This window comes from Linepithema humile, chromosome 3, assembly GCF_040581485.1.
Source record: "Linepithema humile isolate Giens D197 chromosome 3, Lhum_UNIL_v1.0, whole genome shotgun sequence".
In the NCBI taxonomy this organism is placed as follows: domain Eukaryota; kingdom Metazoa; phylum Arthropoda; class Insecta; order Hymenoptera; family Formicidae; genus Linepithema; species Linepithema humile.
The window spans coordinates 2508759-2531598 of NC_090130.1; the positions used below are offsets into that span (position 1 = coordinate 2508759).

Below are 22840 nucleotides of genomic sequence, written 5' to 3' on the forward strand. Positions count from 1 at the left end.
ACCGCGAGTAGATCGAGTGTGCGTGTTCAACACGCGTGCATTCGCAGACTTGTGCGGCGAGAAATGCAACATACTTTTGTGCAAAATTAATTAATTATCGAAACACTTGCGGTTAAGTTTTTGCTCTCGTAAACGAGAGAAATGCGCGATTTGACGAAAGAAAAAAGTCAAGCTTTATCTTTCATAATTTCGCAAAATCTCTCGCGACGTGCGCCAATGTTTTCTAATCGAACGATCATCTGTGCTGTTTGCAGGGTGTGGCCGGCGGTTTAACGAAGACGTCCCTCGAATTGAGTTCAGGTGAACCACTTCTTCGTGGCGTCGCATTCCCAGCGGTGCCGCCCCAAAGTGTGTATATGTGTAGCGCCTTTCGCGAGGAAAATTGAATGTTAATATTGTTTCTAATCGTTTAATGAAACCCGCATGCCGGTATCCGTGCGGGCCGTCCTTTAAAGTGAGAACAGTAACGAACAGTGCGACATCGTGTGTGATACACGCCCCTTAGCGAAATATTAATAATAATAATTATTATAATACTAATTAATGACTCAGCCGCGAACGCCCATCTTGGATCGGTCACGATGCGCTTTCGAAAGAATTATTTCTCAATGCCGACGAGAAGGTTTCGACGCTCGAGTTTCCAGCCAAAAAGTGGACTGTCGACGGGGAGCGTCGCGGGGAACCGCAAAGTCATGGACGATCCGTGCATCGAGTGACATGACTGTTAAGTGACATCGTAGTTTTTTGGTGCGTACCGTTTTACTGTGCTACGTTTCCTTCTCCGTTCTGGAATCGACGGTTGGTTGGGAAGAAGAGAGGAGCGACGTCGTCATGCCGCATAACAAAATAAACAGGTGATAATAATATTGATAACAGCAATTTACGATGAAAATTGCCGAAAAATTGCGAATCGTGACGCGAATTTGCCAAGGAGCGACGTCGGTCGATCTTCGAAGTTCGATTTACGAGTCGCAGGGTACTTGTAAGGCTTCGCGTATGATTGAATGATTGTCACGACTTGTAACGCTTTTCGTGTTTGGCAAATAATCGTTGTCGCAAAAAATAAGAATCGCGAGGAATCTTTTCCCCGGAAAAATAATACGGCTTCTCTATATGTCTGTTCGTGTCAACCGGCGCGATTGCGTGCATCAGATCTAATTTGATTACTACAGTTAATTATAAGCGAAGATTGCCTCCAAGCAATCGTTTCCATTGTGAAAATGTTGTTGTCTGTCGTTCGTCGAGCGTGGAATTGCATACCGAATTTAATCGTTGCGGTTAATTATTAATCAAGCGACAGGGTTACGCGATACTATTATTTTCTACGAAAAAAATATTGCATCGACGTTACCATTGCAATTACGTGTTACCAAAAGTAATCCAACCATCACAATTAAGTGTTAATTGATCGTATATCGGAAGCTTCAAACTCATAACTCTCTTTGTTAACAGAGAAATGCTTATCAATTTTTATTTAATTGTAAAATTTATCTTGATCTAAAATTAGAACGAATTATACCATCTAAAAAGTGTAAATACTGAGTTTGAGGCTTCTCGTCTGTATTGCCGCTATTATTCTCAATCGCAATTACTCTCAGAAGGAATCCGTAAAATCTTGATGATCGAGGATTTCCGCTCGTGTGACTTCAATTTACTTCAGGATTTTCAGTCACGAAAATCGGCTGTTGAATTGATTTACCAATGCGACAAATAAAAATTATAAATTTACAATATTGTAAATTATAAACAAATATTATTTTCTTTAGCTATCATTCAAATAGAACAAAATGTTTAAACTCGCACAACTGTCCCATTATTCCCGACTTAAATCCCGACGATTATCGCGAGACCAATGCGATAGCATAATAGTTGGCTATAATATAATCGCGATCTGAGAATACTTCGATCGAGAATACTTCTGAACGAACTTCGATCGAGTTTGAAATCCCCGGCCTACATCCGGCTCTGGCCCGATAATTATTTCCATAATTTTAATAAACTCTGGCAAACAACAGGATCAGGTCGGGCGATCCAGTGCGGTTCGATCGGCATCTCTGAAAATGATTTTCGTCACCCTTCTGAATTAACTCGGAGTCCGGCACGATCGTGCATCTCTGAAAACCAATTTCTATCTCCTCGTAAATGTCAATTGCCGATGACGTTAGGTCGGTCGATCCTTTGTGACAGTTGCCCAACAACCGCGAGCGCAGCCGACCTACTTCGTGCGCAGGCTGAAACTCGTGCGATAGATAGAGAAGGACGGACAGCATTGGCGAGTCGTGCGAGAGGACGAACTATTGGAAGAGGGAGAGAGAGAGAGAGAGAGAGAGAAAGAGAGAAAGATAACGTTGCATAAACTCGTTGAGCAGTCGTTCCTCAAGGCGGTTGGAAGTAATGAAATCCTAATGACATTTTCGTGAGTCAAACGATCTCGGCAATCACGGTGGCTCGCTGTAATCACCAGTCCCTCCTTCCCGGATGAGGCAACCGAGCAGAGGCCTCCTCCGAAGAGAAGTACGCGAGAGACGAACGGAGGAATGACAGCTCGTCGGGCGAGCTGGAAAAAAATCGCTATCTCGGTTGGTGACACGCGCAATGTCGCTGATATTCCAGTTTCTTGAAAACTTGCAGAAGCAAAGAATCACGCGAATTTTATTTAATAATTATCTATTAAAATTTTAATTTTGTTTTATGATTCTATTTCTTTTTTCTATTGTAATATTTTATATAATGAGTCAATAATCGAAAATTTTTATCTTAAAAATAATGTCGACAATATACATGTAAATTTGTAAATAATTTTACAAATTATTAAAATTGAAAAATCTTTAGTGAAAATTAAACAGAATGATTTGCTAAAATTTTTGCTACCGTGATTCGATGCAATCATCAAGATGTTTTTTTTTTTTTAAGTAGTATCTCTCTTCTTTTTTCTTACTACAGTTATTGAATGATCCAAGCTCGTGGGTGAACGACGCGGCGGTCTGTTTTAAGCTGTTTCTATTCTGCTGTCCTCTGTCAGTCATATTGGATCACCCTTGCCATCTTGCGTCGCGCAATATCTAACTTTCCAAGAGGCGACGCGAAACCGCATAAACGACGGCTGTGGCTTGCAACCGCGGGAAATTGGGAGGGTCGACGGGCCCCACCGCTGACCCAGATCCACTGTCTCGTCGGTACAACAATGGTCGCCGTCTCATGAGAACGCGTAGTCCCGCACGGTCCTTTTCCTTCCTGATTCTGCCTTTTCCTTCGCTCTGATTGACATTACCGTTCGACATATGTCACGATATGCGCCAGGTCTCGGTCTCGCACACCGATTCTCGAGCTTCTGCAAAAAAATTCAACTAATACTTCAGATTTCACAAGCTTATATGTCGTCGAATAGATTAAATTCAACATGTTCAATTTCTCGATTTCCACAGTCGCTTATTGCAACAAATAGAGTCTCGTGCGAGTATCTTTCTAACAGAAGCTGATCGAAACCTAATATAGTTTCATAAGCACATTAATCCGTGTCTGTCATTGACAGCGTTCTATCGATTAGAATCGCATGAAATTCTCGACACGATAATAAATCGTAGTGTAACGCCGTATACAAATTTGCATTGCAATTTTATATAGAATTACAATGACGTGTCTCTGTGGCAGTTATGGATTAAATCTCGCGCAGACGAGTTCGCGATATACGGTTGCCGCGCAGAGTCGGCGATCGAGTACGCGAGATCTCACGTATATAACGCACCCGTACAATTCTCCCGATTTCCCCCCCCCCCCCAAATTCCCCGAAGAATCGACGGAGGCGTCGACGCGCCGCGCAAGTCGACGCAGCGCGGAAACTCGAGGCGGATTAGGCTGCCGGGTTCGCCCCAATGGTGCACAAAGAGAACAAGTACAAAGCTAGTTTTATGCCCTTCCGCTCGTGTCGACCGCGCTTGCTGTTGAACAACGCTGGTACACGATTACATGAGCTTGCGTAAAAAGGCTTTTCGCGTGGCGAGAAAAGAAAAGGAAAAACGGGCTGGAAGGTAGGCTACGTTCCCGGGGATCGATGTCGCTGCGCCGGGGCGACGCGGAATTCCTAACGTCGTGACATTCCGCGTCGTCGTCGAGGCGACGTCGGTGCACGCGAAGGATGCGCCGGCGACGGCGACGACGACGGCGGCGGCGGCGACGGCGGCGACAACGAGACGCGGCGATTTTTTTCTCATGTATAATAATAAGTGCCGTTAGATTTAACAGTAAGCCGCGCTGCGAAGAACTAGGAGGCACGAAGCGGCCTCCTCCGGACGGCTCTTGCGTTCTGATTCGGTGCAATAAGAAGGTGTATGCGTGTATAATTTAAGACGAAGCTCCCCTCAGTTCCTAAATTGCATGTAAAGCGGGAAATGCGGAAAACAGCGTAAAACATCTCGAGCGTGGTCGAAGTGACAAGGCAAGGTTTTCATCGTTGTTGCCGAAGATGGCGCTGAATTTCCTGGAAAGTTGAAATCGTCGGAAAAATCTTTTTCTCCGCGCATGAGAATTCTAAAATACGCGAATTAGACGATCATGAAAGTAATTTTTTTGCAGCTTCGAAAAATGATAATTTACAGGATAACTTACTCTTCTCCGCGACGTGATGTATTTGCAAAAGAGCATACAGTTTCCAGGAAGTGACATTAATTTGTGCGACGTAAAAATGAGTCGCGCCGGCAGCATCGATGAGGCAGCGTGCAAAACCGGCCGTGTAACGCGGCGCTCACCTTTGCCACGCTTTTGTCGAACACGCGGAATATGACAGCGCCGCGAGCGAATGCGAACTTTTAACGCGACAGAAAGAGAGCGAAAGAGAGGAAGAATGGTAAACAGCATAAAAAGAGTCCATAGAATTTACTAGCGTTACTAGTCCCGGTGCAAGCCATCGAGGATCGATCGGACTCGGCGAAGGCCGGGAAGATCGAACCCCGAACGTCTGTAAATATTGCACCGGGGCCCTCTAGCATGTAAGCCGTAAGTGAATCTGTGTAAAATACGATATTGTGATAAGAATGTAAAGATGCGAAAATGAGAGAACGGAGGAAATAAGAGAGGCCTAGAAAAAAAAACGTCTATATATACATATAGGATATAACACGGCAGACCCCAATTTATCGATTTTACCCTTGTACGAATATAGAATATTACAAGAACTAAAACACCTTAATTATGATTACTATTGTATAAAATATGAATAATAACTAATTAATTCAATTTAAAATCCTGCCTCCTCATATATTTCGCTCACACATCTTCCTACATCCCGATGTCCTTTGCGTTAAGGATGATACATGCAATATTTACTGAACGTCTATCAATGTTCAAAAAGTTTAACCACAATTGCATGAAAATCTGCAAGTTTCCGAGGAACGAAAATATCCGTGACGATCGATTTAACGAAATAATTTTTTCCGCGATTATAAGTAATCGGTTTTAGAAAAAAAAAAAAAAACTAAATTGCTGGATGCGCTTCTTACACTCTGCGATAGCACAAGAAGGAGCGCATTGGCGGTTAATGATGCATGTTGCATGTCCTTCGTGAATTACCACATTTTCGTGTAACGAGCGGACATCGGCTCAATGATTCAATCATTTCCGAGTGGACGAGAGCTCTCTCGCAGTCCCGATGGATGACGGCTCGCGCTCTTTTTGCTCCTTCTCTCTTTGTTCAGCGGCAGCCACCTGCCGCTCTAGAGCCAACGTACGCATGCTCTACTTTTATGGATAACTGTACTCCTATCTCGCTCAAAGCCGAAGGCGCACTGTATCCTGCGTCTCCTCGGCGAGCTGTTATTCCACGTCTCGAGGAAGGCGTTTCGTTTCGGAGGCAGAAACCGCGCGATTTTAATAACTTTGGTTTTTAGCATCAAGGAACTTTTTTTTCGCACGGAAAAGGAATTATTTTTCAAGACATGCTATTTTTTTTATTTCTACATATTCGTGTCTTGTACTTCCTACATGGTTCTCCTTCTTTTCCGACAAAAAGAGAATTGATCGGAGCGAAGCGAATGCTAGTACAACCGAATCTTAATTAAATTAATTCGCTCAAGGCTGGATTCGTTAAGCAATCGGAGAATGTCGAGTAAAAACTCCAATAGAGTATTCTGAGGTCCGTCGTTCGCCACGCGCGACTAGTCTCGCTCGTCCGTGCGGGACGGTGAGGCAGAAAAAGGTATGCCGATACTCCGGGATGAATACCGCGGGACCTTGTGGGTCCGTGGTTTCCAAACGTAAACTTATACTTATATACGGAGAAAAGGAAGAAAGGAAGAAGACGATGGAGAGGGGCCACCTCGGTACGACAATGCGAGGAGTCTCGCGGGACTCACGGGAAACCTCTCGCGGCGGGAGGAAAGAGCGGGAAGGGAGGCGGCAGACAAAAACGTATAATGGACACAATGCTCGATGGAGCACGCTCGGGCTCTCGCAGGGTAGGCGCCTGCACTCGACCCGGCGAGCCTTCGAAAAGATTACGTCGAGTGGATGTTTATTTGCTTTCGGCTACCTCGAAGAGACGAGCAACCGTCATCGACGTCCAATTCAATTTGCTGCCATGAGGATCGATTCTTTCCTCGTAAAAATTCGCGCTTCATCTTGTCTGTCCTTCCGTTTGATGTGTTTATGCGTAAAAAAAAACTTATTTTTATACACTACAAATTATAGTTGTGACGAAATTTTTATTTGAGGACAGTGCTTTTCCTCTCGAATACTGAAAGTTCCATTTATAGATTATTGCATATTGATGATGAGCGTGAATAATTGCGCGCGATTAAGCGCATCTGAGAAATGAGTAAACTCGGTACACCGATAACTCGTTCGAGTTACGACGTCATTTGTTTACTCAGGAAAGTAGACAGAGGAGCCACACGATCGATCCAGGGCACTTTCTAGCTGATGCAGACGGCGGATTTCGATAAAGCTGGCAGATCTGGTTTAGCCAGTCCGCTATCGCTTGTTTTTAGCATCATATTAGCATGTTATGTGTCGGATGTGGCAGAGCACATGCTATCATCGCTCGATATAGCCGTCCCGATCTATTCGTGAATCGATAATAGCTAAATGAATTATGGATGATTCAGTCCCACTTCGTCACAGGAAAGCGAGGTATTCGCATCACTTATAATTGTCACTTATGATATTATGTTACTATTCGTATCCTTCGGTTACGCATGTCCCGCGTATTGCGTTTAGCCGTGCGTCGCAGTATTAAATAATATTGTTTGCGCGAAACTGACCTTATTTCTTCACATCGACTACCGGGAAAAAACGCGACATTATCGCCGCGTGTAGGCAAACAGTGTGAGGTACGAATCGTACACACGTCGCGATACAAGTTGGTACAATTTATCATTATCAAACGTCACGATTTTCCCTTCTGTATTGCACTCGCGTTAATGATTTGGTAAATAATCATAATGGTAATATAACACGCTCGTATGTGAGATCTTTTCATTCTTATGAGAGACTTTACTTGCCACGTGAAGCGATTGATTCACTCGTGCAATTGTTTATTCGGTATAGTAAATGCGCGTTAAATACGTAATATCGATTACTTTTATTTCCAGTATTGTAGAAAGTACTTTTTCCAAGCGGCAGTCGAGCCGCTGGAGAACACGCAACTGCTACACGAAAGCCAAAAGTGCCCCAGAACTCCAACGCCGCATGCACGATACTCTTAACCTTCCCAATGTAAGCGTGGATAAGAACGCACGGACTTCGTGTAGTTCGCTTTATCGCGGCCGCAGATCGTGCCACCCGAGGGATTCGCCGTCGCTCGACTGGAGTTGCCCGACTTTGAGCAATTAGCGTTTAACCCACATCGGATTTCTTGCTCGCTACTTCGTGAGCGAATCGTCCGCGAGACAATAGAGTCCGAGAGTTCGTGTTGATGACATACGAGTTTTCGTGTGCAGGATGCTTTTTATCCGAGAAGCAACGAGTAATTCATTGCTAATTGCGATAATTAATGGCCGTGACCAGTATATTCACTGTCTGAAATGCTAATTAGGATATCAAGACAGTATTTCGAGAATATTTCAGAAACATTAATTAATAATTTATCAAAATATCATATATGTATGAAAGACGCGGGTCAAAAACACTATCGTGAATAGTTTTTAATGACAATAGAGATATAGAAGGATTACGTGATATTTCAAGAGAAAGCGAGATCATAAAAATTTTAATTATTTGATGCTAAATAACTGATGTAAAAAATTTAAGTAAATTGATAGAGAAGTATTCTATTATATAATAATTTATGCGACTTTTAGTATCCGAACGATCTTCACTTTTTATATCTCTCGTTCCTTTTTTTCATATTTATTTTAGTTTATGCATGATAAATGATATCAGCAACCTTATAGATCAATTAGCGAATATGTAGCATCACAGAAAGGAATTATACTGCCGCATAAGGATTCAGGAACAGTCAAGGCTCGTGAGACTGTCGACAATATCGAATAAACAAACGAACGAGTGGGAGGCGGCGGAAGTGGCGGATATTAAGGTCTTCGTGACGGAACTTAGCTCATATTATAGCGAGGCAAGTAAGGAGGACTGGCCGAACTAATTCTATTACTTCGTCCCTTCCTTCCACCACCAGTGACATTCCGCGTGCACGCGGCTGAGAATCATTGTTGTCGCAGTCGAACCGTACCGCGGATTGTACCATGTGAAGCATGAGTTTCCGTAGTTTATTCGTAGAAAAACTCCTTTTTAAACTTTTTAAATAAAATTTTCTTACCTCTAAAAACTATTCTATATAGATAAAAATGTGATATACATATCACATTTGGAGATGTATCTTATATCGTACAATTATTTATCTATTTTTAAATCGTCAGATTTTTATGGCGTTAATAAATAATAATAGCATCAATAATAATGTTACGTAACAAAAGTCATAGATATTTGTTCTGAAAAAAGAAAGCCCTCGAACAGCAAAGTTTAGAGCAAATTGAGAGCTCGACAGCACAAAGATGCTTTGTGGAAGCTCTATGCTTTGCCGTAGTGTGAGAGAAAGCAAAACAAAAATTTCCAAAGACAAATGTTGTTTAACGGTCGCAGCGACAAAAAGTCAACCGATCTGCTGTAGTTCCAGGTGGTGAACTTGCACGGGCGCAGATTACAAAGGTCGAAAGGAACCAGGCGCAGAACTCCGCCCAGCGTATCGGTTGTCTCATAAGGGTTACAGGCACGTGGCAGAAAGACTCACACAAATGCGGGTGTACAGTAACGAAACTGGCACAACGCCGTGTATAGAGGCAAGGGTGAACTCGTTAACATTTACGCGTTCCGTTCACTGTAATGAAATACATGTTTACTATAGAAACTTTGCCTCGAAATCGAGAGAACGCCGCTGTTCAAATAACATTACATGCATCTTTTACGCAAAAGTTGCGTTCACATTACAGAAAAGTTAAAACAAAAGGTAATGAAACCGCATTTGCTATTAAATATATTGCGTAAAAACAGCTGCATACATAAATGAATGAAGATATCGCAAAGAGAATAAAAGATTGGTTTTTTTCACGATTTCATTGAACATGTTTTACTTTTTATGACAAGTTATATGCTCATGATCGTTGATAAAGAGATTAAGAAATCATATGCTATTAATACGCTCGTTAGAAGGCAATAATTTCGTAAAAGGTTTTTTATTCTGTTGCAACATCTGCACCTTTTTTATCATTTATACATTATCATTTGCGGATTCTTTGGTTCTAATGAAGCAGTATACGTATGTGTCTTTTTTATTGTGTCTAAATTATAATCTTGCGAATGCAATATTTGTGCAAGAAAATAAACATTAATTATTGCAGATTATTGCTTCAAAAGTCAGAACGCTTGACCGTGATTTTAGAAAGTCAAGTGGCAGTACTTTGGGAAGGCTCTTCTAAGCCCTCAGCAAATAAAAAGGGATCAAAGGATTAGCGCGCAAATCTCGAGGATGCGGCAAGCTTCCTCGAAAGCGGGGCAGCACGAGCCCAATGTCTCTCTGCACAAGGGTCGGTCCTCTCAAGGACCTACCTGTCGAGCGAACTCGCACAAAATAAACAGATTTGTAGGAGAGCCAGCCTTCACTCAACAGTAGTCGTAAAGTAAAGCCGTAAGAGGGAACGGAAAGCCCGGTGGACGGCGGGAGCGCGCCCGACCCTCTGACCCACTCTGCAGCGAGTCGTTTTGGAAAAGGGCTATTGACACTAATCTGACACTAACAGCGGAGCGCCGTAACCTTAGATCTTATCTAGCGACATGTCTGGACACGAGGACGGGTCGTGTCGGCCGGCCGCCGCGACATCAATCACATCTATCAGGTAAAAGTAAATCTACGTAAATTTCTACGGGGCTGTATTGATTTATGCGCGCGTTATACAATAATCATACGTGCTAAAATAAATATATAATAATTTTGCTCGGGATCGATGCCTTTAATTTGCTGTTTACAAATGAAATTTTCAATGTGCATTTAGACGACAGATTATCTTGTGGATTTTTCTGCCTGCACAGAGTTGTTTTATTTACCATGTGAAAAAAAGAAGCTTTACTTATCTCTGAAGTTTAAGCTATATCTTTCAAGTAGGGGACGATTGAGATATAACCGTAAGAGGGGTAAAAGAAAAGAGAAAGCAAAGCGTACGATAGATATCTGAATAAATTATTGGAAGTTAAGGCGAATAGCGTTTTTAGGGGAGCGAACGTCTGAGAACAAACCGACGGAAACGGCTAGTAATTTTTTCATGAGTAATTACTCGCGAAAGACTATAAGATCAGAACACAATGTAATTGAACGTTTACTCTCCGCTAATTCATGTTTCGACATAATACAAAATAAGCAAAAAAAAATATCGATCGTCAACCACGACGGCGATAATGCTGCTCGCTACAATCGCAACGTATCATTATGAAAAGCAAATCGATTAAATTGTCGAAGCTTACTGAATATATTTCGTGGATTATTCATATTATTTAAAATCGAATTAAAATAATTGAAATAAAAATTGGCTTTTTATTATATTTATCGTGTGAATAATTGTGTGCGTCGCGAATACATTCGTCAGAAACAATCTAGCCGGCCTGTTCTGTCCACCCAGGCCTTACCAGCTGGATCGCGCATGAACTTCAACGGTTCCCCTCGGAGCTCAACTTTGGCGGTGCTTGCAAATGCGAAAAACGCCTCGAGGTTACTCGTGGCAGTCAGAGTTCACGCCCCCGGTGCCTCGAACACAATCGCGAGGGGGTCGCAGAAGGGCGAGGAGGAAAAAAACTCGCGGCGCACACTGCCGATAAAAAAGCCGCCCCGTAGCAGAGGGTGCACGGGGGTTACTTTACAATGTGGGAGGAAATCCACGCACGGCCGAAAGCATTTTTTCGCACAGCCTGTCCTCCCCCCGTCGCCCTCTCGTGTCTTTTCCTTGCGAGCCTGCCGACTGCAAGTCGTACGCGTGTTTCATTGTACCGTGCGCTTCCGGTGTAATCGGATATGGCCGGGCGCATTGACATTAACTTATAAAATATTCGCGGCGACACCCGTCCGTTAATCCCCCTTCCTCAAACACACCTCCGAGATCGCAGCGAGATCAATTTTCGAGCGACGAGCGTTGTATGAAGAATTTTTTAATAATATCAAACTTATATTATTTTTAAATCGATGACTGCTCGTGTTTGTATCTTTGAATTGTTGTTGAAATCAATTCCAATGAGATGATTATTATTACTTTCTGTAAATGCGCGACGCGAGTAAATGACCGCACCACTTTAACGTAAGGGTTCGTAGAACTGATGAAAAGCTGACGACCAAGGAGCAACTACTCTTGGTCGCTTGATAATTTGTAAGAATGGTGTCAGATCACAGTCTCAACCCATCATCGCCTCCTATTTCAGGATCCGAATGGCACGCGTCAACCCCAAAGAAGTTGCGCCCTTAAGCCTTTGTTGCGCACACGCGTCGCGTGCCTCGTTTTACATCCGGACCCCCTAGGATGGTATTTTCAAATCTAAGCGCTAACGAGATCAAAGCAAAGTTGTCACGGTACTAATAAAAGCATCAGAGATGATGAGATTATTATTTACTTGCCTCTATTAAAGCGAGATCTTATTCCTAAATCAATTGATTTCTAGATCAAACACAAACGTTACTTATTACAATAATTTATCGTTTATTTAAATCTTATTTTTCTTAATCTTCTCAAAATAATTTATTTTCAAAGATTTTTTCGCACTTTAAATAGAGTTATGATTCTATATAAATATTATATATGTGCGCAACTATATACTTATTAATGTCAGTTGTTATTGCATGCTGTAGAATATTGAGAAATATTGAATATCTTTGACGGTGTATGTATATATGAATGCATAGATTCATTTTATCATTCAAGAGACTCTAATTAATGAGCCGCGCAAAGAAGTGCTCGTGACTGAAGTCCTGAAAGGTCGTACTTTTTTATCCTTTAGATAATGTATCGTTAACATTCAACCGCATGCAATGGAATGCTGTTACGTAAGTGACTCGCATGTATAGTCAAGCAGTATTATTGAAAACAATTTCCTTGTTTGGAAAAAAAATCAAAAGATTTAGTTGAAGTTTATATAAACCTTGTGTAATTCTTACACATTCTTCTATTATTTTTCAAATCAATTCTTATATTGGAAAATATATTTTATTCCAGTATTAATTAACAGAATCGTGAGTTAGAACACACTTAACCGTGTTTTCTGATTGTAGCAGCAGGGTGTGACGGGTCTTTTGGCCTCGCTGAGATCAATTTTCTGTGAAGAAGAGCGTCGCCGGTAGAGAAATATGTGCGCGCCGAAAGAGAGGCGCACGCGACTCGAATATAATTGACGCGTGGTTCCGTTTGCAGAAACCCGGTCGAGACCCGCTGGTAAGGACGGCCGGTTCATTCTGTAATACACTTAATGAGGGCCCGTTAATTACGCTAATGAATCCCAGAATCCCTTCGGCTTATATACCTGACCGCTCGCGCTGACGAGCGAGAAAACCTGCTGCCTCATGGCCTTCGGACGCGGCTTTTTTTCAAGATATATCACGCATTCTACACTACTGCTGATCACTTTTACTTATTTGCAGTAACACTGATTAAGGTGTGAAGAATGAACTTGCCTCGTTATAGCGGAGCACGTAATGCGGAGATTAAAATTCTTCATTGATACTCACACTTTGTAAACTTGCAACTTTCTGCAAAGTATGTGAATTTTAAACAATGGCTGATTTTCATACTGTTTCCGTAACGCGTTTCAGGTATAATTAAACCGTGATTGAGATGTGTAATTTACTACGGCGCACAAATAGAATGAGCTTTATCATGCGATGGAATTCCGATTGAGGTATTTTTTCTTTGCTTTACACATTTAATAATAAATTCCATTGTATTATAGAAATTTTATAAACAATTGGCATATTTTAGACAAGTTGACATACAGTAATAATTGGACGTTACAACACAATCGGGAAGACGATTTTTTGTGAAGACTTTCAAATAAAGTTTTGCGCAGGAATAAAACTTTGGTTCAGTGCATAAAAGAGTAAGCATATAAATAAATGTTATAAAGTTATTTGTTGCAAAGGAGAAGATGATTTGTTCACCTCCGGCCTTCTACCTTCGCTTATTTTGCACGGGAGGCGTTTCGATTGTCGGATTTGAGCTCGGCATTCGGATTGCCGGCAATTCCGCGAAGTTAATAATACGGTAAGACTAAACTCCGCATTTTTTTTCCGGCACTACAATATTCACGAAGGTGTTTCGTGAACTCGCTTATCGGCTATATCGAGCCGAGTCGAGCCGGGTCTGCGTTCGTGACTGTACAGTTAAGCGTACGCTATTAGCGTTACTTACCGGGCCGCGGCCGGTCGCCGTCGTTATTATATGTGCATCGCGCATATCATTTTAACGACAGGGAAAACATTTTCTGGTTTCGAACAACAGAAAAAAAGTGGCGCGCCTCCCCCGTTATAACGCTTTATCAACAGTGAACATTCGAAATCGGCGCTGCCCGCGTAGATCGCTCGCCGAGTCGAGAAACTCAAGTGGCAAGAACTACGTCACGCTGTTACGTATGCGATTTCGCGAAATGACAATAGCCGAAAGCCAAATTACATCTGCGTGCCGCGCACAAAGTGCGCTGGCCTTGGAGCCCGCGAAGGTCCATTTGTCGTGGGATCAAGCCGAACGAAGGAAGCTGAAGAGTTGTGCGCGCCGGTAGCGTTCCGCTAATTCTTTCGCTCCTTCGTTTTTTGTCTTTCGCCACTTTTTTCTCGGCCATTGAAGACGCGCGAATCTTCGTGAGGCAAATCGAGGGTCTTCCCCTCGTTCGGCCGAATCGAGTGAAGGAGGCCACCGTCGTTACGGCTCTCCTCTCAATAATGGCACGATAATTCCTATCGTGACAGGAGTTACGCAGGAGTTACGTGTTCACCGTAATTTATTTCGTACGCGGGCTCCCGCGTTACACGTCATCCTATACGCGTATATAGTTATTAGGGCCTAAAGAGTCCGGGCACTTACGCGAAATAATAACGCGACTATTACATTCTGAAGATAAACTCTTCGAAGGTACTCCTGCGGTCTTTAGGCGGTAATAACTGTGATAACCAAAAGGCGACGGCGAGTGGATTATAATGGCAATACTATGCTTCGTCTGAGATATCTATAATTGTACTCGGCGAACTATTTTGGACTCATTTATTTTTTAACTTATTTTCGACATATGCACTCTTACGTAACACATATACAGTTTTTGTTATTTGAATTGTATTATAGTGTTATGGATAACAGAATCTTTGTGAACTAATCTCATTAATTCGACTTGCACAATAAATGTTCGACTAAAAAGAAATCTATGGTATTCCGGTTTGTAATTTATTGAAAAAGCTTAACTTTCGAATTTACATGCGATTGCTATCCCTCGCGCCGAGGAAGTTTGTACAGAAATTAAGGCAACGAATCTTCGGCCTTTGCTGCGACGACTTTAATTGCGAGTAATTGTTTCGAAGGTCGGAAGCAGCCTGTAAAGACGCGAGCCTACGCAACTGGCGGTCACACCACGCAATAATACAGGGTGATCGCGTAATAAAACGTCGTATGGAACTCTCCGTTAAGTGTGACCTTATCATAAATAATCGATAAGCATAAATTTACCATAAACGAGCGAGAAAAAAACCGAACTAAACGTCGATTTTCTCCGTCGTTGAATGCGAGAAGAGTTTGATAACTTATAATCTCGCGATCAGCTGCTTCCTTCAATTTATATTTAAATTTAGCACCATGCGCGCGTCACGGAAGAGCAAACACAACGGCGCGATGTAATAATATAAGGCAGCTTGAAAAGTTTATCGCATGCGCGCGCACGGATAATGAAACGTCGCTGTTATTACCGTTATCGATCGGCGATCAATAAATAGAGATAAGCATCGATGGAAACTCTATAACTACTTTATTAAACGTCACATTATAATTGATCTTTGTCGGCGACCGCGTCTTTTGACAGACGCTGTGCGCGCCGATCACTTATATAGTAGCCCGTAATTGCATTAACTCACGAATGAACGTGCATTCGTTTATGAGAGAAAAACCGCATCTTGTGCAAGCGATGAAATCATAGCTACGGTTTTTCCCGCGATTCGTCCGGTTTTTCTTGCGAATTAGACGCGAGCAAGGACAATCCGTTTTATCTGATCGAATTTTAATAATCGAAATATGATGATAAGAAACGATATTCTTGCAAGATCTTATTTTCGCGACTAAACTGTCACTTTTGCGACAAGTAAATCTTTCTTGCTCGACTTTCATGTGCGCACGTATTGTTTAACAATTTCTTTTTTTTTTTTCTTTTTATTATCAAAGAAGGAAAGCATCCTGCGCCGTTTTCTCCATTGTCGATAGTTCGCAACGCTCGCATCCCACGCTTCACTTCGCGGTGACCGGCTCGCTTCCTAAAAGGGCTGTCACGACATGTTGCGGTATGCATCAGTGAGCGAGAGTAGCGTAAATGCATGTAGGGTAAGATCGGTGTCATCCTTTTTACGAGGACAATGCCGCCAAATCCGATTTTCGAAATGATCGCGTTAAACGTGGCCTAGGATTTGCTTGGGGATCGAAACGGCCTCTTGAATGGCCGATGTTTGCCGATCCTTGTGGAAAGAGGATTACCGCGCGCATATCCGTCGCACACGAAAAAGAGAGAATGTGTTCCGCGTCGGTCTCCCGCGGCGAAAGGGTGATGTGCGCGACGCGGGGCGTGATCTCACGGCATCCTCACGATGTCCTTGACAATGGGATGAGGACGCCAGGCCCGGGAAGCGGGTCAGCCCACAGCTGTCATATGGCCGAGATACGATGGATCGTACAGGAAATTAAGCATATGCGCTCGAGTGTGCCCTTTTTCCGTCGCAATAAACGCTCCTTACAATACAGCTACTTGCTCGTAATAAATACTCCGAAAACATAACTAGAATTTTTATTGCAAAAATTTTCAGCTTTACTTCTCCTATCTCAATATTATCTCTCTTATTTTTAACATATTTCACCGAAACGCCGATACAAACTGTTGCTTTTCGTTTTTTGCGTTTATGATCGCGTGGCTGAAAATGTTGTACGACGACGCGCAAGAGCCACCACACGCTTTTCACCGCTTCACGGAAGCGTATCTCTGCGGCAAGGAGCGAGAAGTACTTTCGAAAATCTCGTGACTCTTCCCCGTCGCAAAGGTATCTCCTAGCGACGAGTAATCCCTCTTTCGTGCGAAAAGGAACGAGCGACGGGGGGGAGAGAGAAAGAAACGAGAGAGATGCCTCGCGCAAAAGGAAAGCGGAATCGAGGGTGAGCCGAGAGCATAGCCATTTTGTCTGTTTAGTTCCACACGGAGACACCCGATGTATGGGTGCCACGATGCGTATAATCGCTAATGGTGGAACCCCCTTATCCAACCGGCGGGGTGTGCAGGGGGATGAGCCTCCGCTAATCTACTAGATACCTCTCGCTCTTTTCATCACCAGCTCCCGAATGGACGGCCTCGTGAGATCTCGATACCGACACTGCTCTCGTGCATACGCTATGAGATAAACGTCGATACGTGACGCGACGAAAGTCAGGCCGGTGTTTCCACGCCGTGTAAAATGGCGAGCGCAAAACTAGCTCTATGAAGAATTTCTCTACGTCCCTGATTGCTGACAATTGCGATTTAAAATTATTTTCGTTTATACGTGCAGCGAGATATAACACTAGAATAATTGTAGAAATTTCTTATTTAATTGTAATTAAACGAAACTCACAGTGTCTGAATGATCTAAAAATCAGTTTACTTCAAGTAGAAGAGATATGTGACACGTTAATCTTCATACATTGTGTTGAAGGAATAAATTTGCGTTTCCTCCCGCCTTTATTTCCTCGGTCGCTTCATCGTGTCATGTCGCGAAGAATGTTCCCCAAACGTTTAGAACGATCGATATATTCTGAGAGCCCATTTCGTCGCACCCCTTTTCCAGGCGGCCTTTAGCCGCCTTCCAGTTTCCACGCAACGTGCGCGTCCTTTTTGCGGTCTTTTGTGAGAAATGTGCTGCACGAAAACTCGCTTGGTCCATGTCACCGGTTTTACGCCTCGGTGCATCGTGAGCTCCGCACGCCTCATCGTTCGCACGGGGCCGAGCCCGAAGAATGGATGGAATTGGCCTTTTCCATTTTCGCACAGAGTACCAACCCATAATGCGCTTCTGCGAGCCATAGAAGAGCCTTGCGGTACGCCAAGTGAACGTTCTCCTCATTGTTACTGTGGAAGCTCACCAGGGACATCGCCTACACTCGTGCGGAAATTAAATAGACCTGTCTTATTAACAACACTGTTTTACGCATCATAGTACATACATTGATCTAATACGCACGCCCGTAACAGATGTTAAAAATTATTACGGCGCAATATTGTGCAAACCATTGTAGTACAATCGACTTGTATTGCAATACGCGAAATTAGTATTCACAATTATTTTCTGTAAGTTATAACATGAACTGCTCGGTGAAAAGTACGATTTTGTATTGCATAAAATCAAATATATATTTTTCCACTTTCGTTATTGTACTGTTAGTCAGCATAAATCCTAATGACGCAATATATTTTTTTAATGATGCGATCTCTCGTACGCGCGACTAGTTTCTCGTCTTCTGGGTAGAAAAGAGCCGAAGGCGAAGTCCCTCGGTAGATCCGTTTAACCATCAGAAGAGTAGTAGGTACTCGTCTCTGGTCGCCGTCGGCCTCTGATTGTCCTTTATTGGGTTAAATTGAACTTCCTTCTCGTGATACGCGGCTCGCATCAACTCACTCGCTCTGAGTAGTTGCTTAGCTCTTAAACATCTGTGTAAGTACAGGGTGTGCTTAAAGTATCTCGATTAGTCTTTGCGCGCATTGCGAGTCAACTTTTGATCTCCGATTTCAATATCGACGTATTGATTTACGCGTTATCATAAACGATTGCGACCTTTACGCAGTTGGAAACATTTTGTCACGCTCTTTATTATTCTATCTAAAAATTCTTGCATTCTTCTTAGCGTTTCTCCGAAATGCATTCGAGCGACTAATTAAGACTTGCAAATTATTTTTCATGTATTTCCCGAGATGCAATCGTTCATCGAATTTTTTATATATAAATTTTTTTCAAATTTACAAATTTTTCTCTGTAGTTCTGGATCACCTAGAAATTTCGGTCACCTTGTACATGACTAAGTCGGCGAGTCATGCGAGCTTAAGAGTTAAGAGTTCGGGTTTGCGCTACGCAACAATTCGCGAGGGGGCGAACCGCGACTCAGGAATTCAGAGCGGGTAAATACGGTGGGCGTCTTACTCTTACGTGTGGCGAACGCGTTCCGCGCGACCTGTGAACCATTCGTATATCATGTCATCAAAGCTACCGTTTTTCTCGGTTGTGAGACATTGGTTCTTTATCAATAACTCTGCGAATTACGGAATATTCAAGAAATATTAACAGAACTGCTTTTACAATCTATCGGAAAATAAACTTTAATGTCCATTTTAGTTGGAATTTATAGAAAAAAATTCAAACAAAATATCTTTTACAATTCAATCAAGAATCTAATTTTCGAAACATATAACTATTATGAATCCAAAAATATGTACAATTTAAATATTGCAAATCTCTGCTATCTTTATTTAATCACACGCTCTATATCTATACAAGATTACACAATAACGCTTATAAACGCTATAGCATACCTTATGCATTCACGAAAATAAATACTGTCGTACATACGCTCGACATGTCTCTGTAGAAGTATATGTTTCACATATCGAACGCTGTCGGTTGAGAATCTCTGCTTGAGGGAATCGTACTGATAAGAATGAATTATGCAGATGAATGTTGCGGCGATGTCGCCGATGTATCAAACCGCCTCAACTAGCTCATTCTCCTTCGTTATCTATTCATTGACGAGCCCGACGTGCGCGACGTGATCGTGGACCAGAAATCCGGACTGTTCCCATGTTCCACTTATGGCATTTGGTCCAATCGCACGCGTCTGACTTTAGACGACGTCTGATAGCCCCGGAGTCAACATTACGCACGATAACGATCGCGCGCAAACATTTCTATATTTATGCGTTGAAAGCTCTTCGGGGGAGCTGGATGTGTCCGGTTCTTCGAATTTCTCGTCACTAATCGCGCACGTTAGGATTTTCTTTTCTTTTTCCACCACTTTCACAAGTGTATTTGCATCGTTCACTTGGACGCGTCAAGTTGACGTTCGTCAAATGTTTCTGGAGAAGCTCGCTAGCACCGCTGAACGTCCATTAAGACGCATATTTGTCGCGATGAAGATTTAACAATCTCTAAATAAATCAGTCACTTCGTAGGAAGAACATTCTTATAGATATATTTTGTCAAGTATATTTGTTAAATTACAAACAGTAAATGCAATAAATGTTTAGCAATTATTTTATACGAAATAGATATCGAGATGGAAGAGATTGCCGAACGTTGGAGGAAGAACGATTCCGACGGAGGTGACGATAGATCATTAAGCAGTTGACTTGATTTAAGTAACGAAGGCTAATTACCTGGAGTTAATAACCTTTTCGAGAGTAGAAGCCGCAAGGCGGCGAGCATGGTATTCGGCAGCGATGTTAGTCTCTCTGGCGAGGGAAAAGGCGTCCGGCTTTGCCGCGAAGAAACCCGGTGAACCAGGGCGAGGGGGGCCAGAGGGGGGCGGCGGGAGGCAACTTAATGACGCCGCATCCGGGAGTCGCCAGGACATTGTACCTCGCAAAAAAGGATCTTATAACGCGTCCACACAGCTGGACCCGCATACTACGCTCCTCCGTGTTCGAATGGGAGAGACCCCGATCCATTAATGGGCCGGCGCGAACATTAATAATCCGCACCTTCTCGCCCAGATTGCCGGCGTGGACGCGCGAGCAGCAAGGTGGCGGCAACCTTGTCCAAGTGACGTAATGGTAGCCGATCCGCGGCGTATCGGCTTCCTGAAGCCGGACTCGCGCGGTAGCTGCGTCTTTTGTGCCACGTCAAAGCTAATCACACTCTGTGATTTATCCAGATGGCGTCAATAAATCAGATTCGGGAACGCCAGATTGGACTCAGTTTTTGTCGGAGCGGCGGCTGATGATGTGAAAGGTTGGAAGTTGATATGTATGAATATAATTGATATAAGATATATAAATGTATTAAAGATACGCGAAGAGAGAGATTTCTATGCGCATTATATAAAGATGATAATTTTTTACTTTTTATAAAATGTACTTTTATTGAATTATTTTCTAATTATGGTATTATTAAATATTCTAAGCGTGGTAAAAAATTTATACAACAATTCTGTGAAAGGCATAGGAACATTTGCGATTTACAAATGATTTAAGCTTCAAATAATTTCCTTTAATAGACAGTTGAAGATTAATTACAGAAACTGGCTGTGGACGGAAAGATAAAAGAAGGCGCACGGCTTTCCGACAGCGTCGGATCAATATGTAGGTGATCTCCTCGTTGTAGGTCCGCGGTACCGAGAGTCTGGGTCGATCGATTTCAAAAAAGCACCGCCCTCCCGCGGCGCGCATCCCCGTTCATCCATTCATCCAGCCGCGAGTTACGTTGTCTTCCGCCGCGTGCTGAAAGAAGAAGACGAAGTAGAATGGAGAAGAACAAGAGGCGGAGGAGAATAGAGCGTACAATCACGATGAGTGGCGGCTCAGAGGTGCGAGCTGCGAGTGGAAAGGCTCCCGGCCTGCCAACCTAATAAAGCAATTTGTCACGGTTGTCGTCCGAATGCCAGCCATACATTAACACACAATCTCGCCTCCGAGAGAGAGCCGAGCCATCGTCTTCTTCTCTCCTCGCTGGACAATCTCTCTTCTCCTCTCCTAGTCTCACTGGTTCCTTCCTACTACCTACGACTTTCTCCTTACGCATTCCCAATAGTTCGATCCGGGCGCGAAAGTTCATCGAGATATTACGAAATTGGAAATAATTGGAGAAGGGAAACATTCGAGCGTAAAAATAAGGATAGCTTAAAATGGATACTTGCACCGTCATCGAGAGAAGAATAAAATATATATTACTTCTCGTAATAATATTCTTTGCACGCCTCTACAATAATTCAACAAGTAAATCGTAAACGCGCACCGACGATCGCTCGCTGCGTCGCAGGCAGAGCATACGGAAGCTCAAGTCATTTGTCAATAGTCGCGCGATTCCTACTGGTTTTCCAGCGGACAGCATAGGCGGACTGAGAACATGCGCACACTATTTTCTTCACGTTCGCCGGAGCACAATGCCCGCGGATTATTACGCACTTTTTGCGCGAAGGGAGAGAGAGAGACCCTAGGACGATCAAGGCGAAGGATGAGACCCGACTTCCTCGGCGACGCCGTTGTAAAGGCGAAGACGTTCTGCAGGTTCTTGCTACCGGCAAGAGGTGCGGGACACATGTGATTGATGGATCCTCTCTACGAGTGGTCCACGGCGAACCAGATGGGATTCCCTCTTCTCCAGCGCATCTCTCTCTCCCTCTCTCTCTCTCTCTCTCTTTCGTTCTTTGCTCTTCGTGTTCTTCTGCGCCGTCTTCGTCCTCCTCTTCTTCTTCTTCTCCTCCGCGAACGCCTTCGCATCCGATGTGCCGCGGCGGCTTTCTAATCAAGAAATATTGGTCACACTCGGCTGCCGTAACTTAGGAAGCTCGATGGACACATACATTTCCGGTAAGATCGACGATGCCGGGAGGAAGCGGTAAATTATTCATCATTTTTGTTCGCGGCGTCTAATCACGCGAATACGCGATACTGATGGCAAAGCATGGAAGGACGAAGGCATAAAATATTAATCGCGAATTAAAAGGACAAGTAATCAACCGGTGGTCGTCAATCATGAATAATTTTATGAGTGTAAGACTGTCGTAAAACGATTCTTTTTTTCGCTTTATTAATACCGTTAAACGTAAAATTCTAATCGTTTAAAATGTTTTCAAATATTAAGGTAAGAAAACAGTCATTTATTTAAGTCCGTTTAATCGGCTTTTCTGCCCAACGAGCTAATGATGCCAAATCGCATTTATTCAATTCCTTAAGAAGAGACCACGGGTCACCGATTTGTCGTTGTATCTCACGCGGCTTTTGTCTCCTCTTCGGCGATCTCGGGCGACGTAATACACACGCGCAAACACGTTCGCGTATGCACACACGGCGCCGCGTGCGTGTGTGCATGCCTGTTTGTGTGTCGTGGGGTTAATTGAATCAAGCAGCACGCAACCAGCTCTGTATACACTGCCGGGTCATCCGAGGTCAAATC

The 22840-nt window shown here is 43.1% G+C and overlaps 1 protein-coding gene across 7 annotated transcripts in view; it reads left to right on the forward strand.

Annotated features, from left to right (window-relative positions):
• The window catches only part of Dll (Distal-less), a 141409-nt gene that overhangs the window by 100793 nt on the left and 17776 nt on the right, over positions 1-22840 (forward strand). For 6 of the 7 annotated variants that reach the window (XM_067351823.1, XM_067351822.1, XM_012374572.2 and 3 more), the window contains one exon: positions 255-5239. In XM_067351823.1, the coding sequence (XP_067207924.1) occupies positions 255-273 (19 nt within the window). In that variant the 3' untranslated portion in view covers positions 274-5239. Of the gene's footprint in view, positions 1-254; positions 5240-22840 lie in introns of those variants that run through there. The other variant, XR_010889266.1, reaches the window with a different exon arrangement.